The sequence below is a fragment of the Marmota marmota genome, unplaced genomic scaffold, assembly GCF_001458135.2.
Source record: "Marmota marmota marmota unplaced genomic scaffold, marMar, whole genome shotgun sequence".
Lineage (NCBI taxonomy): Eukaryota > Metazoa > Chordata > Mammalia > Rodentia > Sciuridae > Marmota > Marmota marmota.
Genome location: NW_026000026.1, coordinates 89434858 through 89452666, shown reverse-complemented (window position 1 = coordinate 89452666; position 17809 = coordinate 89434858). Strand labels below are relative to the sequence as shown.

The following is a 17809-nucleotide window of genomic DNA, read 5'->3' as shown; positions in this document are numbered from 1 at the left end:
ATATTACACTAGAGTTTTGCAGAATGTTACCACTGGGGGGAACTAGGCAAGTTTACAAAATATCTTTATATCATTTATTTCAACTTTGTTTGAATCTACAGTTATCTCAAAAATTGCAATGAAATGCATTTATGTCACAAACAGACTTTAAAAATTAACATTAATAATCTCTGGGTGCAAGATACATTTTAAAGTTGTAATAGAATGAATAATGATAAAGTGCCCCTAGGAAAGTGTGAACTTCTGCAAATAGATCTAGTCAATTCCATCAGTGCATAGAGAGAGAGAGACTTGGCTCAGCATCAAACCACAGCAGCACAACTGAGATCTGGGGACATGATGACAAACACAGACCAGGCATCCACCAAAGATTTAAGCAACAAACTCTGAGGCTGAATTACTTTATGTCTCTCTTCATGCGGAAGCACACACATAGGAAAACACATTTAGGGCAGCTACATCATGTTAATGACGATGATTTACCCTCAAAAGACTCCGTTTCACTTGTGGAGAAATTCTAAATCAGATTCATTGATAAACAAAATAATCTCTTCCTTGTGTTAAAATAAAATGTACTTCTTTATGAGCATCACAGGCAACATCTCAATGTTCTTATCTTCTTTGTACAATATATTCCATATTTCATCTTTGACGTGTTCATATTTGGATATATACACTGGATAAGTAAATGCCTATGAATTTTTGGGACAATACTTAATGGGATTATAAATGGCACAGCAAGTTGGAAGATAGTCTTATGTCAAAATTCCTTATAGTTAAATGACTCTACAAAGTGGACATGTGTTTTCAGCTTAGATCAAAACCAAAAGTGAGTGACTCTTTCCACCTAAAAGGTTTAAGCATCCACCTCCAATTGTTGGAGAAGGCTGGTTGTTATCCTGAGAACACAGTTGAAAAATATATGCAGTCAGTTGGTCAGAGACAAGGGTGTAAGTCAGTCAAATTTCAGAAGAAAACTGTCAAGATTCTCTTTGACATATATATGCAGATACAAAACAAACAGTCAAAGAGGAAAGAGAAGAACAGGCTTCAAATGTCATCCAGGAAGGACATACTGGCCACACTGCAGAGAATGCACAATCTGAAAGGATTATTTTCTCAGCCACACTGGTAGAGGGTTCTGCAATAACTAGAGAGTGACATGGGAACCTACCGTATAATGCTGTGTACTTGTGCTTTTGTTACAATAAGTGAATTGTGTTGTAATTTATTCAAGAGGACCAACTAGTACATCTCAGCAAGGGCCAAGAGACGGAGACCCCCATGGTGATGTTTTCTATCGGCATTTGGGCTGGGGTTATTGTCTCCTGGCTATTATTCTGGGCACAGTATAGATAAACTTGGCTGAACAACCTTTTTGCAGAAGGCTGCATTCACACAACTGATTTTTTTCTCTTGAGATAATTCAGTTTTCTATTACTAGTTTAGCAAGTCACTATAAAATTATTGGCTTGAAACAGCATAAATTCATTATCTAACAATTCCATGAATCAACATGGCTGTCATTGGGCAAGAATTGAGGCGTCAGCAAGGCGGAGCTCCTTTCAAAAGCCCTCAGGGAGAATCTATTTTCTGGCTTTCTTAGATTCTAGAGAAAACCACATTACTTGGATGGTAGCCCCCTTCCTATATCTTTAAAGTCAGCACCAGCTAGTTGGGTCCTCTTCATGCTTCATATTTCTTCTGCTGTTGCTTCTTTTTTTCAGGAACTTGGGGAAAGGCTCTTCACATTTGAGGTCTCTTGTGATCAGAGTAGGCTAATTGCCTCAAATATATAATATTCTGCTTTCTCCAGCATATAGCAGAGTGAATATACAAACCACATACTTAAAACAGTAAATTGGTTAGCCTTGCCTTTATCCCTCCAGCCAAATGGAAAATCCAGAGCAAATCAGCAGTAGGGTCAACCATGGGAGGCATTAATCTTTATTCTTTTCTTGATGGCATCGGTTCTTATTATGTTGGGTTGTTCTAGTCATACAAATAGACAAGTGGAAACATTAAAAATGTGACATAGAACACAGAAGGTAGAAAAAGGTCCTGTTGAAAACACAAGAAAGATGGGAGACATCAGCATCCAAAGTTGATCTGTAATTGACTTTGACCAATTGAATATGCTAATCTTTCTAATTTTATGTATGACTTAAACTATGCATGCAGATCTTTTTGTTTTAACTATAGAAAAACAGAACAAGTCAATTGATACTCTCACTGACTTCCTTGTTATTTGATAGTAATTGGACATGCAGTGAAGGGAGGCTTTCAGTAAAATTTAAACCACATAATATTGAAGCCATAAACTATGGAAGTTTTCAAATAAAGAGTTGTCACCACATTTCATATTTTGCCTGGGGTCCTAGTATACTGAGAATGAACAACTTCCCCGTAGATACTAGAAGATTCATTCTAGTGGTTTTCTTCATCAGGGGATATCTTGTGTAAGCCTTCCTGAGACAGGAAAGATGTAGTGGATTCTGAGTCAGCAATGAGCTCTAACCATATGGCCTGTGAAGGAGTGCCTTGTTTACAAGATTCAGTGATGTCAAATGGAATGACAATAGTTTTTTTGATGACTTATTTACACAGGAAGATAGGAGATGTTGGGAGAATAGCCACAAAAGGCCCATGTTGAGAGACAGCATTCAGTTTGTGGGCGTATATCAACAGCAGAAGAAACATGAGTCACAAAGTGGACCCAACTACCAGGTCCCAGGAGTCACCATCAGGGGAATCACAATGAGCATATGAACACAGAGGTGCTTTCACTCACACACACAGCAGAAGTCCAGCCTGCCTTCTGGGCCCTGCTCTGTGACTTCCTGTCCAGGCTTTCCTCAGATTAGCTTTGGGTGAAGAGATCATTATTAACAGAGAGTGTTGATGTCTATAATTAATGATAATAATGATCAATTTAAGACTCAGCCAGGCTCCAGGAGGTACTGACCTCCTAGAGGTGGATGGAGCTAAGGTACAACCTTGAGACTGTTGCAGGGTAAAGTGGGGATGTAGTTAAAAAGGTTTCTTCAGGATACAGTCAGGTCCATCTCTCCCATGTCAATCTATCCTGGCCAAGCAGCCTCCAAGGGCTGCTCTATTCTTCATTGTGTTTGTTTCCACCTGGGTACACTAGTCCAGTGACTGCACTTCAGATGCTAGTTCCCTGTGGCTTGGAAGTCAGTGCCAAAAGTGTTGCTCTGAATGACAGTAAATCAAGAGAGTAGAAACACTGTGCACACATATCACATAATGGGGCTAGTAAACACATCCATCTATTTTAAAATCTTTTTTATTTTGAATTCTAAAACATGAGTACCTAATTTTCAATTTTTTTTTTTAAATCAAAATACATTATCTTACACTCTGGATAGATTTAGGAGATCTCATTCTATGTTGAGAAGAAATCGCTGTGCTGTTCTTACACATATTTGGTTCAAACTAATTTTTAAGTATTTCTTGAATGCTAACTTGGCAGAAAGAAAAGTGCACCCAATTTTGTAATCCCCACAAGGAAGCATAATTCCAGACCAAATTTTGAAAATCCAACTATACTTTATATTAATAGCTTGTTTATGATTATTTTAATTGACTGGTTCTTTCTTTAAGCCAATAAGAGAAAACATCTAACATTTCTCATCTGGAGCATCATTGAATGGTAACTCAAGGCCTATTGGCTTAAATAGAAGAGTAGCTCTTATTATATCATATGAGAATTGAATAATTACAGGAGTGCCTTCAGAACATGCAGATGATCCATGAAATACATTTTTTGTCTGCTATTGTTTTACTTTTGTCTTTATTTCCCTATTGTCTTGCTTATGGATGTTCCAAACGCTGGCTCTTTGATATATAAATGTGTGTTGTCTCATAACTCCCGATAACTTAGGAACAGTCCTTCTTTAGGGCACTGATGCTTTATTTTCTTTTGGACTTTTTTTCTCCCTTTTTGAACCATGCATTTCAGCCTTAACCTACTTTCATTGGGAAGATTCCCTTCTAAATTTTTACTAATAAATATATTGTGGCTTTAGTAATAACATCTTCCAGAAAAGATAGGATATCTTCAAGTGGATTCCCAATTTCTGAAGGGCTCAGATTTTCAGTTCCTTGAAGTGATTCTCAAATATTTAATTAAGAAGAAAAATGTGGGAAAGAGGCAGTTTCAAGCAAGGGTCAAAATCTCAAATGCCTCAGAGAATGAAGCATGAACTATAAATTAAAGAATCAGGCTAGTGGGAAATATTGGACATAAAATATAAACTAACTCAGCTGGCTGGTGAGAAACTTTGGAAAAGTGAAGACTGGCTGGATGAATTATAGGCACAACTTTTACTCAGCTTTGGCTTAAGTTGGATGTGATCACATGGGATGTAGTTTCTGTATAGCTAGATCTTCTGCTTTTTCAAGAGAAACAAACAAAAATCTGTATTTTATGTGAACATCTCTCAATTTTAAAATAATAGCAACTAATTCAAACATTTTTAACTCTTTCCAGACTAAAAAGAATATATTTATAGGCCATATTTGGCCTATGATCCAACACCTGGGATAGAATTACCCTAAATGTGAGAAAATTATGGTATGTGAAATTACTCATTTGTTACTTTACTCATTGTTAGTCAATAATCTGATTTCCTTCACCCCACCTTTTTCTATTTTCCTACCTTTTTAAATATACATATGTATTGGTTGTGTATGGACACAATTCCTTTATTTTATTTATTTATTTTTTATGGGATGCTGAGGATAGAACCCAGTGCCCCACACGTGCTAGGCAGGCACTTGACCACTGAGCCATAGCCCCAGCCCTGGCTGCCTTTTGAATGCATTATAGGCCTCTAATGTGATTATACTGTTGGTTTCCATAACCAATTCTCCACCACTCCAGATGTCAGTATTGCAATTACAAGGTCATACCTGTGTGGCATTTGTGAGTTTTGGGTAATCTGTGATTTGGATACTCAATATAGAGTGAAAAGTATAGACTTGATCTAACAATACCTTTCATAGGGTGATATTATGAGCCTTAACAACATAAGATGACCTTGCAGAAGGCTCTAGTTAGAAGTATAAAGAGGGCCTGTCTCCCACATTTTTACTTCTATAGATTTTATAACACCATAGACTATTATGTCCATACCTAACAATTAGGTTGAATGAAAGTGAAAGAACTTTTCTTGGTTTAACAGTGAAGGGGAGACCAAGAGAAAGAAAATTTTACTAGCTATTCAAAATCAATCCGGAAATGCCAATATTCCTTTATGCCATGACTTAGGCTAAATGACTTTTTTGAAAGTTTTTCTAGTTTTTAGCCTTAAACATATTGTTCCTTGTTCCCATACGGCCTTTGATCTACTCATATATCATATTTCTGAGGACTTCAGGGGCCAGTGGCCCCTGGTACTGCCCAGAAAGAAGTGTGGAGAACCAGCCAGAAAACTGGGCCAGTTCCCTTCACCTCTGGTTATATTTGGTCTGAGTAGGATCACTTTACTTTGACTCCCCCTGTGGCAGCAATGGCCTGTGGTTGGGTAATCAGCAGAATGTCATTTAAAATTGAGGAAAATATAACTCTACTTAAATGGCAAAATTTCCCCTTATAATTTAGGTCAGTTACTGGCAAGTGGAAGAGCATCATTTTCTGGCTCTTAAACCATGGTGATGGTATAAAAATTACAAAGATATATTTCTGTGGACTGAAATGAGTTTCAAACATTAAAGCAAGCATCTTATTTTCTAAAATGCTGACATGGTTTAGATATGTGGTATCCCCCAAAAGCTCCTGTGTTAACAAAGGAGGTAAAATAATTAGTTTATGAGAGCCATGATCTAATCTGTCCATCTTAGTTTGAATGGACTAACTGGGTGGCAACTAGAATCAGATGGGGTATGGCTAGAGGAGGTGGGTCACTGGGGAACCTGTCCCAGAAGGTTCATCTTCCAGCAGCCCCTTTCTCTCTCTCTGCTCCCCAGATGCTTTGGGCAGGGTGGAGCAGAGCAGGCCACAATCTTTAGCCATAATGTTCTGCTTCACCTCAGGCCCAGAGTGATGGAACTGGCCAGCCATGAACTGAACCTCTGAAACTGTGAGCCAAAATAAAATTTTCCTCCTCTAAGTTGTTCTTGTCAGGTATTTTGGTCACAGTGACAAAAAGCCAACTAACTCCAATGTTGTGAAATAATTGTTGTGTGTGTGTGTGTGTGCACGTTATTGCAATACCAAAGCAACATGCAGCTTGAGTAGCACAAATTTTTATCACTTATATTCTGAGTGTGGTTATGTCAGTCAGGAGACAGAAACGATACCTGTTATTTAAGCAGAATTTAATATAAAGTGCTGTTAACTAGGAATGAGGTTGTAACCTAAGTAGCAAAAAATAAATAACTGCAAGGGAGGTGATAGTTGCCATTCCTAAGGCTGAAGGATACACGGAAAGAGGCTTAGATTATTAAAACTCAGAAAAGGTGCCCAATGGACTGAAAATCATTTCTTCAAGGTGAATCACAGACGGGCTGGTGATGGCAACTGGTGGGGGAAGGTCAGTGAGTCAGTTTTACAAGAGTTGAAAAAAACTGCAAACTGGATTCAGCTGTTACTACAGGAAAGAACTGCTGCTGCGGGTTTAAGACATGCAGCTGGGGTGATGCGCACAGCAGCCACAAGCAGCCAGGAAGTCTTCAAAGGAGAGTCAGTCCCCTTTTCCTCCTACAGCATTGCATTCTTCTTTGTAATGCTATTGGCAGAGCATACCCTGGAGCCAGCTGGCAAAGCAGAAGTGAGCTGTACAGAATCTCAGTGCCAGCTGAAGGTAGGAGAGAGGGCTGGGAGTATCAGCACAGGAAGTTAATAACTGACACAATAGTTCTTCCTGATTCTCTAAAAAGCTCATAGAAAAAAACAGTTTTTATTTTCATGTGGAAAAATGTCTCCCCCTGCCCCCAGAAAGAAAGAAAGAAAGAGAAAAAACATCTCTAGGAAGGGAGATGTTGTAAATCAATTTGTTAAGCTCCATTGGCACAATATTTATAGTTTTGAGTCTTTTGGTTCTGATTTTAAAGAAATTATGTATGTTTTAATAAGTCAGTTTTGCCCCCAAACATTACACCCTTAAAAAATAATTATATTAAAAAGGGAAGATTTTGGCTGGGTGTGGTGGTGCACACCTGTAATCCCAAGGCTGATGGAGGAGAATCACAAGTTAGTGAGACCCTGCCTCAAAATAAAACATAGAAAGTGAGAAAGAGCTGGAGAGGTAGTTCAGTTGTAGAACACCTCTAGGTATAATACCTAGTACCACAATATGAAAAAGGAAAACCTTAAAATTTGAAACATCACTGTTATAACTCATTTTGTGCAAAGTCAAAAACTACTGTTGAAATAAATATTAATTTCAATCTCTAATAAATTTCATGTGAATCAGAAACCCCTAAAAAGTGGAAATAAACATTTCTCTTATGTGAGTAAAGTCCAAGAAAGGTATGCTGCAACTCATACCAAGGTAAGATAGAGGAAATAAAGACGGGCTGGAAGGAGAAAAAAAGGAAGGATAAAGAGACAATAGCTGTAAATCTAGAATCCCCACAATTGGATTTACTCCCTGGGTCTGTTTTTTGCTCCAGGTCTGTCACTCTCAAATTTCTGAGAAATCTACAAATCTTATAGTTACTATAAATTCACTCATTCATAAAAACTGCTTCACTTTGATTAAAGCTTAAATATGGTGTTAGCAAACACAATGTATTTTCGGGTTAGATAAAGCAAAGGGAAATGCATTTTAAGAAACTGGTATCCAGGTACGGTGGTGTACACCTGTAATCCCAGTGGCTCCAGAGGCTGATGCAGGAGGATCCTGAGTTCAAAGCCAGCCTCAGAAATTTAGCAAGGCCCTAAGCAACTCAGCAAGACCCTGTCTTTAAATAAAATATAAAAAGGGCTGGGGATGTGGCTTAGTGGTTAAGCATCCCTGGGTTCAATTCTCAGTATCTGAGAAAGAGAGAGGAACTGATAGTCTAGGCACATTTCAAACATCTTATAGATGGGGAGAGAATGTCAACCTGAGGTTCCTGAAGGAAGAGGAAACCACCATTACCAAGGTAATATTGTTGCCACATGCTTTCCCATTCCCACCCTCACAGTTGCCTTTAAAGGAAGACTGGATATCCCCAAAGTGCACGCCTGGAGCACCTGGGCGCCATCTTCCTTTGAGTTCCAGCCTGTCCTGCTGTGTTCTTTTCCCTGTTGCTTTACTATCTGATGTGCCCTGGAATTCTTTACTGCGGTAAAAGAAAGTAAAGAAACCTGCCTGGGCTGAGTTGAGGTCCCCTTTTCCTCTTTAGAGGGGACTTCTAGGACTCCCCTTCTAACCCCCACTCCCACCCCTGTGACAATCTGACCTAAGTTTGCTCAGGTCTGTGCTGTGTCCTGTCAGCAGTTCTGTAGAGGTAGTCTGGTCCAAGATGTCTGTTAAGAGGTCCAGCCATCACATCTATGTTCTAAGCATCAGTGTAAAGGGAAGGAAGAGGATTAGGTTGTGCCTCCAGTCTTACAAGTCCCACCAATACTTCTACTAGCTGCAAAGAAACTCATAGATTTTTAGCTCGGTAACATGTCCCAGCTAAAAGAGCTGTGTTAATTTAAGAGACCTGGGAAAAATAGCTGCTGGTAAGAAACTAGCTATTTCTGCCAGACTCTAGGAGGGCTATTGCCTCATCAGTCATAAATGGGTCTATCAGCTCCTTTTTGAAAGCAAGACCCATAGGTAAGAAAGACTGGAGAGAAATATGAGGATAGTAGGCTGGGAAAAGTGGCAGCTGATGAGTGGGGTGGATGAAAGGTATTAAAAACAAAACCCCTTTACTTTAGAATTTCATTCAGCGTCAGCTTCAGCCTCAACTCTTTCTTATTTATATGTGCAACCATTTAAAGTATTAATATTCAATAATAACCAAGAGGAGTCATGTTATATACCAATTATATTTGTTTTATTTTAAAGGACTAAATTATTTTTTAAAAGACTTAATCACTTTTGGTTGTATTCTTTCCCCTCTTTTAGAGAAACGCCTCTAATGCCAAGATAGATCTTGGATTTCCATGGTTATTACACTTAACTTTGTGAATTTGTCTCTCCCCCCTCCCATAAACCCCAAAGGGAATGGAAAAATGGCATCATATTGATAAAACGTGAGCCTTCCAAGACATTCTTTAGATGGCCAATGTGCAAATATGGTCAAAATGAAGAATCCAGGCCAACTGAGTGAACATTTCTCCACAGATGCTTGGGGTGAAGCTGGCTGGCTTTGCAAAGTGGTTCTCTTTATAAACTAGCAACATTGCTTTATGATGTGTCTGGGTGACAGGCCAATTTCTTAAGTGATTTAAGTATATGTATTTAGTATTTTCCAGAACTTTTGCTTTTAGAACTAACTTATAGGGTAGAGCAGCTGACCATGCTGTGCCATGGCATACTGCCTTAGCAGAATCACTGACAGAATTAGATACCTCAGGTCCCCCAAATTTACTCATTTCCAGCAACCTCATCTTTTATACTTTGACACCATTATAAAATCATGATAAGAGAGAAATGATAGGAAAAGATGAGATAAAGATTCAAATGGGATTTTAAGATGTGTCATCATGTTTGTGGTAGAGAACTTGTTTGTGTGCACAAATGCTTGTGGACCATAAAGCTCCATCTCTCATCCAAATGGTGATGTGGCTGCAAGCTGAACAGCACGCGGCCTCCTTGGGCAAGCTGGGCTCTGAGTCCATTGTCAAAACAGAGTGAACAGTCATCACTGATCTACTGCACTCCCCACCCCCCGCCTACCAACTCCACCCCTGGCTGGTTATGTACATTTTTTCTTCAGATGCTTGTGAAATCAAGAAAAGCATCTGTATTGCACTTCACGTAAGAAAAAAATCATCTAAAAACCCACACATATAGCAAAATAAAATGATCTCTTCTACTTGAGGAAATATCCTGTCTTCTAGAACCCCAATCTCTCTCTTCTGCTTTTCCCATCTGTGCCCTCTCCCTGCTCCTCCTTTTTGACTCTTTCTTCTCCTAAAGGGGAACATAAAGACTAGTAAGAGCTTAGTTACACCCTCCCTTGAGGCATATGAATAGTGCATTTAAAAAGTGATCAAAACTAAAGAGAAGAAGCTCTGTTGGTGGAATTTAGGCAGAATGAATAATGGAAAGAGCCACATATTGGAGCCAAAGAGAACTGGAATTGATTCCCAGTTCTGTCATTTAGAAACTGTCTTGGGTGAGTTACTTGTCTTTTCTGAGTCACAGTTTGTTTATAAAAAAAAGTTGAAATAATAATACCTGCCTCATCATGATTTGAGAATTAACGGAAATTATGTATATGTAAAAAAAATTAGTGCGGCATCTGGCACGTAAATATTACTCTCTTACCTCATCAGAAAAGAAATGTAGGAGTGTTGGGGTGAGTTATGGGGTTTTCTCAGTATTCTAATCTTCTGGGAACAGAATTGACAGCTGTGTGTGTGTGTGTGAGAGAGAGGGGTGGGGGAGAAAGGAGGGAGGGGAAAATAGTTTAGAAGAAAGGAGGTAATTTGATTGCACTGATTTTTTTAATCTGTCTTCTTGTGAACTTTTGGCGTTGTTGCTTCCTGGTATCAGAGAAAATGGGAAACTAAATCATGAAGTCCTTGGTGAACAAAAAATCAGAGCAAATGAAAAAAAGTAGTTTTGGGGTTACTTTATGAATATGCTGATAAAATCCCAGTGAAATATTTTTACCCTATTCCTTATGTTCTTTGGGCTTACTTTCTCTTCTGGATGGTACTGATCAAGTGGTAGTTCTCTCTGAGTTTCATTTTCTATGCTGGCCACTGTGTTTGGGGCCAACACATTCTTTTGCCACATGTGTTAATATCACTGTCTTAGGATCTGTCAAAATGAAGAACAACTTCCTTCTCTGTGCCAGACCTGATTTGATACTCTGAACTGCAAAGATTCAGACTTTTCTTGGCATCAAAATATAGGAGCTGGGCTCAGATCTCACAGCTCTATTTTGTTCCTTTTAAACCTGATACCCTGTGTTTCCATATTACTATTGCTGGGTACTTGCTCTGCCTGAACTTTTGTGTTTGCTGTGGTACATGGGGTCTAGCCTCAGATCAGGTGCTTCTCTCACCAAGATCTGAATGCATGCTTTTGAGTCTCTAACCCTGATCTGGGTCACACAGAAAATGAACAAGTTTTAAGACTTCTGAAAATTTTCTTTTTTGGGCTAGATTGACAACTCATAGTAAAATTTACTTATGACTTCCCCAAGATAAAAAACTATTTAGGCTTTTGCCCATAATGAGATCTTATCTTCATCTTATTGGTTCTTTCTTCTGGTTCATTAGGGAAAAAACAATGGCTATGTTTTTTATAAAAAGTATTTGGACCTGATATGGTGGCACATGCCTATAATTCCAGTAGCTCAGGAGGCTGAGGCAGGTGGATTGTGAGTTCAAAGCCAGACTCAGCATTTTAGTGAGGCCCTCAGCAACTCAGCGAGATCCTATCTATAATAAAATATAAAAAGAGCTGGAGATATGGCTCAGAGGTTAAACCCCTGGGTTCAATCCTGGTACCAAAAAAAAAAAAAAACATTTGGAAGACATACATATACAAAACAAGAAAATAAAGAATGATGCATAAAGATAGAGCACCAAACAACATCTGGGCATAGAAGATGAGCAGATATACCCCCAGGATTCCTCACTGCAGGTCCATGGATATTCAAGAAGTCTGCAATACTATTGTATCTCAATTAAAATGCACATCACAACTAAAAATATTGGACAAATTTCAACAACATTGGTTTCATCTACAATAATGAAAATTCTTTTTCTTTTGCTTTTACAAGAAGTCCATAGGTTTCATAGAAATGTCAAAGGATCCATAGCACTAAAAAGTTAAGAATTCCTGAGGTAGGAAGTTTGTATGTTACTTTGCATGATCTGCTGATTTCATTAATCTAATTTTCACAGTTCTTAGTTTTCTCTTCTGTGGTCTTCTCACCCTGAACTCGGCCTCTTAGTTTGTGCCATCTGTATCTGCAGTATACAGCATTTGTCAATCTTTCTTTGGGCAGAACATTTCTTTCAACATAGTAACAGTGCAATTCATAAATAGAAATTTTTTTCATATTTATTTTAATGTTTATTGAATAAATCATGTGTGCTGATTACTGTGCTAGCCAAAGAGGATACAAGTCCAATTAAAAACAGTACTGCCCTTTATCACTTATGATCTCAGGGGTGTGTATGTGTGTGTGTAATAACTTCTTTATTTATGTTCCCACCCTACCTCCACAGATCTTGGAGACATCTGAGGTTTCATGGGGACTTTCCAACATTCCAGACAGCGGCCCTGCAATGAAGCTCTGAGTCATGGTCTTTGGGCCTAAGGTACTGTCAACAATATGGAAACCTAGGACAGCCAACCTCATTCTAAGTCTTCACTCTAAGCAAAAGCCCAGAGTGAATCTGGCCTCAAATCAGAGCAAGCTCTAGAGAAAACCTTCTTTGTTAATGGAAAGAGAAAAGAAGGAAAGGATTTCCAACGAATTGCAACAAACTTTCCACCACTCAAAGGAACCTACCTTCCTCATCAACCAAGGCATCCTATTGAGTGACACCCATTTTAGCCTTTTGCCAGAAGCAGAGTGTGTCAATCCTAGGGAAAAAATAAAGACAAATGCTCAGAAGAGTAGACCTGGAACAGTGATACTATCAAAACGGCCAATTAGGAGCACAATGTCGGAAAACCAGCTGAGCCTCCCTGTGATCCCATCCCGCAGGCCTGGATTCCGGGTCTGCTACATTTGTGGCCGAGAATTTGGGTCCCAATCACTAGCCATTCATGAACCCCAGTGCTTGGAGAAGTGGCGTATTGAAAACAGCAAGTTGCCCAAGCACCTGAGGAGGCCAGAACCCTCCAAACCTCAGCCTCTCGGTGGCAGTGGGTCCTACAGTCTTACAGCAGAAAATGAGGCAGCATTTCAGAGTGCCCAGGCTCAGTTGCTGCCCTGTGAGTTTTGTGGCCGCACCTTCCTGCCAGATCGTCTCCTTGTTCACCAGAGAAGCTGCAAGCCAAAGGGTGAAGGTCCCAGAGTACCAAACCCCAACAATTCTGATGATCTTCCCAGCCCCAAGAAAGCTTCTAGTGGTATCCCAGCCCGACCAAGGACTCTCATCTGCTACATTTGTGGTAGGGAATTTGGCACACTCTCTCTTCCTATTCATGAGCCCAAATGCCTGGAAAAGTGGAAAGCAGAAAACGACAGGCTTCCTAAGGAGCTCCGCCTGCCACTCCCACAGAAGCCTCAGCCCCTTCCAACTGGATGGCCCAGCCAAGAGGAGTCAAGTCAAGCTCAACTTGTGCCCTGCCCAAACTGTAAACGGACTTTTGCCCCAGATCGCCTTCTGGTGCACCAGAAGAGTTGCAAAGCTCAATCCAATGGATCACAAGTTCAGAATTTGACCTTAGGAAGTAAAGATGGCCTAAATGCATCCACTAATTCCAAGCATCAAAAGAACATGGCAGCACCCAGTGTGACTGATAAGGTAATTCATGCCATGTAAGATGCATTAGGTGTATCTGGGGATACATTCAGCTTCTAAGGGAATAAGAAAAAACTGTTCCCTAAATCAGTCATCTCAGCCCCTAGGATGGTTTATTTCAATGTCTTATTTCTGCCTCAATGCAGCCTGTCCAAGTTGATCCCCTGTGGACTCTGGGGGCAATATCTCTCTTGACAAAGTAGACCTAAGAACACCCTTGCCTGGGGGGTTCATATTCCTCTTCAATTCTGCTGCCTAAAAGAGATGGACTTCTTTCTTCCCTGATCCCTCATACCAATTATCCCTGGGAGAGAGTGTTATTTGAAAATGAGTCATTAATGCTGTGTCTACATTACAGAGATATAATTCCCATTCCAACAGCCAATATTTATTGCTGGTTTATTTTAGTCATCTACCTTAGGAATTCATTTTTGGCAATGTTGGGTTATGCTGAGTTTATCTTACTAAAATAGAATCTATGTCAAAAACCTCAAATGACTTTAGCAATAATTAAACACTGAAGCACTTGCAGAAATACACATGCCCTGCAAATACAACATTCTTATAACACTTACACAACTATAATAAATGGGGGTTTAACCCCAGCATAGACATTGAAGCAACTAGATATATGTTTATGGTTCTAGGAGGTGCTTAATCCCACTGTTGCTCTATATTCTGTGTGTGGACTGATCACAGGGTCCTGACCCCTGACTTTAGTCACTAAATATGTACCTCCAGGTGTCCCCAACTTGTATGGTGAAGAATTCTTGGACTTTTACCTGGGGTCTCATCATCAACCAGGATTGGGTAGGGATGTCAATCAAAGTGGCTACTATAAGATAGGATAAGGTCCATGCTGTTTGTCCTGTCATTAAACCAGGGAATGGATGCACTGTCTGTGTCACACCTTACACAATATCAAATTATAATACGAGATGGCAAGGATTTTTTCCGTGGCTTGTTTCTTGAATGCCCAGTATTCTGAAATTCTCCAAACCACAGCCTCTGCAATAGCAGTTCCTACAGTCTTCAGCAAGCAAATAAGTCTATAAATTGACCTTTGGGGCAACACAAATTACTCAAGCTGTTGTAAAAGATTAAGCCAAACAAATGAAGATGACCCTTTATTTTAAATCCAACTTTCTTTAAATTATTACTTTGGGGACTTTCTAGTCCTTGTTCTTAAATTCCATGTTTAAAATGAAATGATTATGGAATTACTGGTTTAGGAGATTCCAAGATAATGATTCTAAAGGTGGAATCAGACTAATGAGCTGGGTTAAGTTTTCCAATGAACATTGGGGTAGGGGCTGGTACTGTCTAGCTTCTTTGTATAATGAAACCCCAAGCTTTTTAAATGTGGTATGGATTTCAAGTTGGTCTCATAAACATGATCTGTTTTCCCCATCTTCTGGCTGTTGCTTTTCTTCCAAAATGTGTGGGGTCTGGAATCAGAGAAAAAGAATCTGCATCTCATGGCTGCAAATCAGAAACTCCCTTAGCATTCTAACTTGCAGCCCTGTTTCTTGATTGTATGCATTTACCTCAAATGTTCTCATTACAGATCTAGAGATAGGGAGGAGTGTGGTTAGGACTCTTGTGCTTGTTGTTGTAACACATACTTTATGCTCTAAGACCGGAGCCAACAGGCTGAGCACAACATGTACTCTCTCAGTCACACTCCTAAAAGAGGCTGGCTGGGCCCACAGTGTCACAAAAACACACCTTCCTGACTCACCCAGTCGTCTGGAGGGGAGAATGTCAGAAAGAGGACAGTGATAGCCCTTTGGTGACTTGTACATTTCGGTAAGTTGAGTAAGGCCATATAGAGGACATTGCCATATCAACATGTACCCAACCCTGCTCTCAGGCTGAAACCCATGTATCATTGGGAAACTAGCACCCACCACTGTCAAATGTGTGCTGGCCTGTTAGGGATTCATACAGGCATCGGTGGAGGGCATAGAAATTTCATCCAACTTAGGATCCCCTTAGTTGCCAGAATTGAAACAAGCTTGGGTTAATTAAAATGGAAGAAATTTAGCCAGGTACATAATAGTAACCCCAACAACTTGGAAAGCTGAAGCAAGTACGAGGCCAGCCTGGGCAGTTTAGCAAGATCTTATCTCAAAAAAAAAAAAAATTAAAAGGGGTGGAGTTGTAGCTCAATGTTGAGCACCCCTGAGTTCCATTTCAAATAATAAAAAGGAAGATATTCCTAGGCTTCAGAAAAGCATAGATGGTTTAAGCATTGAGCTCCCTGGAGAAGATGCTTGTCATTCCACAGTGCTTTCAGCACAAAACCTTTCCTTCATAGTGTAGTATTCTTTTTCCGTTGCAATTTAACCTGGTGGAAGTTTTTCTTTCTTTGTACCATTCAAAAATCTACATAGTGCTGTGAATCTCTTGTTTTCCATAAAAAGCATTACCCTATAACATTATTAGATTTCAAAATCGCATCTCCCCATGACAGATAACTTTTGGCTGAATGCTCAGGCATTCCTTTGTACAATTCAATGTCTACTTCATTTCTTCTCTTGTCAATTGGAGCAATTGTCCTCTAGAACCCTTGATCAGACTTCAGATTAGAATCACCTGTCTTACCTAATATTCTCAAGGTTCCCTCAACCTGAATTGAACTCAGGTGAGGGAAATGGCTTTTTTTTCTGAATTATGATTTTACTACTTGGAAACAATTCACTTCAGTTGGGTGACAATGACTGTTTTGCTGGCACAGTGCATTGCCCTTTGTGTAGAATATTCCTGCAACACAGTTTGGCTCCATTCCCTTTGACACAGATGCTCCCATTATCCTTTGGTCAAATCTGAACACAAATAAATGCTGATAAAACAAGCTCACCTCCAAGATCTCAGAAGGCATTTTCTTTGCCCTAAAACCACATATTAGTTTGAATTTGTCCCACTGCTTATCATCTGAAATATAGGCCAAGTTTACTCTTCTAATCTCACAGCAAGGTTGTGAAGGAAACTAACAGCATTTAAGAGGAATAGAACCTGGTGTGAATTTGTATTTAAAGGGTGTGGCTGTTCTGGGACTGTTGCTCTCCCCACTATTTGGTAAAGCATTGAGCTACTTTTCTTTCCTCTGAAAGAGGAAAACTCTGGATGAACAGTATCCAGTTTAGCAAGATTTAAAATGTGATATTAATGTCAAATGAAATTTTGACATATAATATAGAAAATCATAAATTATTATTTTAAATTTTAATGTTTTATCTATTTAATGAGATTTGATGTTTATTTAGTAAATGATTTCCTAAGCTATACTGAGGAATATAATAATAGAAGTCATTATTACTTCTTATTTTATGATGAATGAATAAATGGACCCTTTATTTTAAATCCAATTTTCTTTCTTTTTTGTTTTATTGCTTTAGAAACTGGTTAGTCCTTGTTCATAAGTTCCATGAAATGGAATGTCAGAAGCTGTTGGTAATCTATTCTTTAGCTTTAGAACCTTTCAGAATAATGAGAACACAAATTGACAGAGTAAAATAAACAACGGCCTTTTCCTAGTTAACTATGTATTAGTTAGGTAATGCTAGGGGTAATTTTCTTGGGATTTGCTGGTAACACATGAAACATTGTCCTTAAAACAAATCCTGCCCTTTATTGCTAAATAGGCATGTTTTTCAAAGGAACACTAACTTTTCTACAAACAATTGTCTCTCTGAATGTAGTTTTAAGCTCCTCTTGGCATCCTCTATGACCAGGTTTGAACTAAAAGCTCCTCAGACACATCTCTAGCATCTGGTGCTGCCATCTGGTGTTTTAAAGTGATGTCTTCTACATTACCAAATATCTTACTGCCTTTCTTTTCCTTGTTTTCCTCTCCAGATGTATTTGAGAAGGTACCCTTGTAACACAAACGCCAGTTAACATATGTGATTTAAAGGTATAAATACTGTTTCCTGGTGAAGTATCTCTTTCTTTAATGTGGGAAACTCTTAGTGGGAAGGTCAAAATCAGAAAGACTGAGAAGGGTGGCATGGATTTTCTTGCATCTATACATTTTGAATGTGTGCATGGGTATCTGCTAGATAAGACAAATTTGGAGTTTAGGAGAAGAATGAATGAAAGGGAACTAGTTATTAATGAGTACCTTGATTAAAAAAATACTGGAGATGGAGTTATTTCTACACAACAGAAACTTCTTCCTTTCTCTCTCCCCCTCTCTCT

The 17809-nt window shown here is 39.1% G+C and overlaps 1 protein-coding gene across 2 annotated transcripts in view; it reads left to right on the top strand.

The window, feature by feature from the left end:
* Positions 1–17809, top strand: part of LOC107135802 (zinc finger protein 474) — a 51165-nt gene that overhangs the window by 9858 nt on the left and 23498 nt on the right. Inside the window, exons 2-3 of one of the 2 annotated variants that reach the window (XM_048811852.1) lie at positions 4514–4597; positions 12359–13609. In XM_048811852.1, the coding sequence (XP_048667809.1) occupies positions 12575–13609 (1035 nt within the window). In that variant the 5' untranslated portion in view covers positions 4514–4597; positions 12359–12574. The remainder of the gene's footprint in view (positions 1–4513; positions 4598–12358; positions 13610–17809) is intronic. The other variant, XM_048811851.1, reaches the window with a different exon arrangement.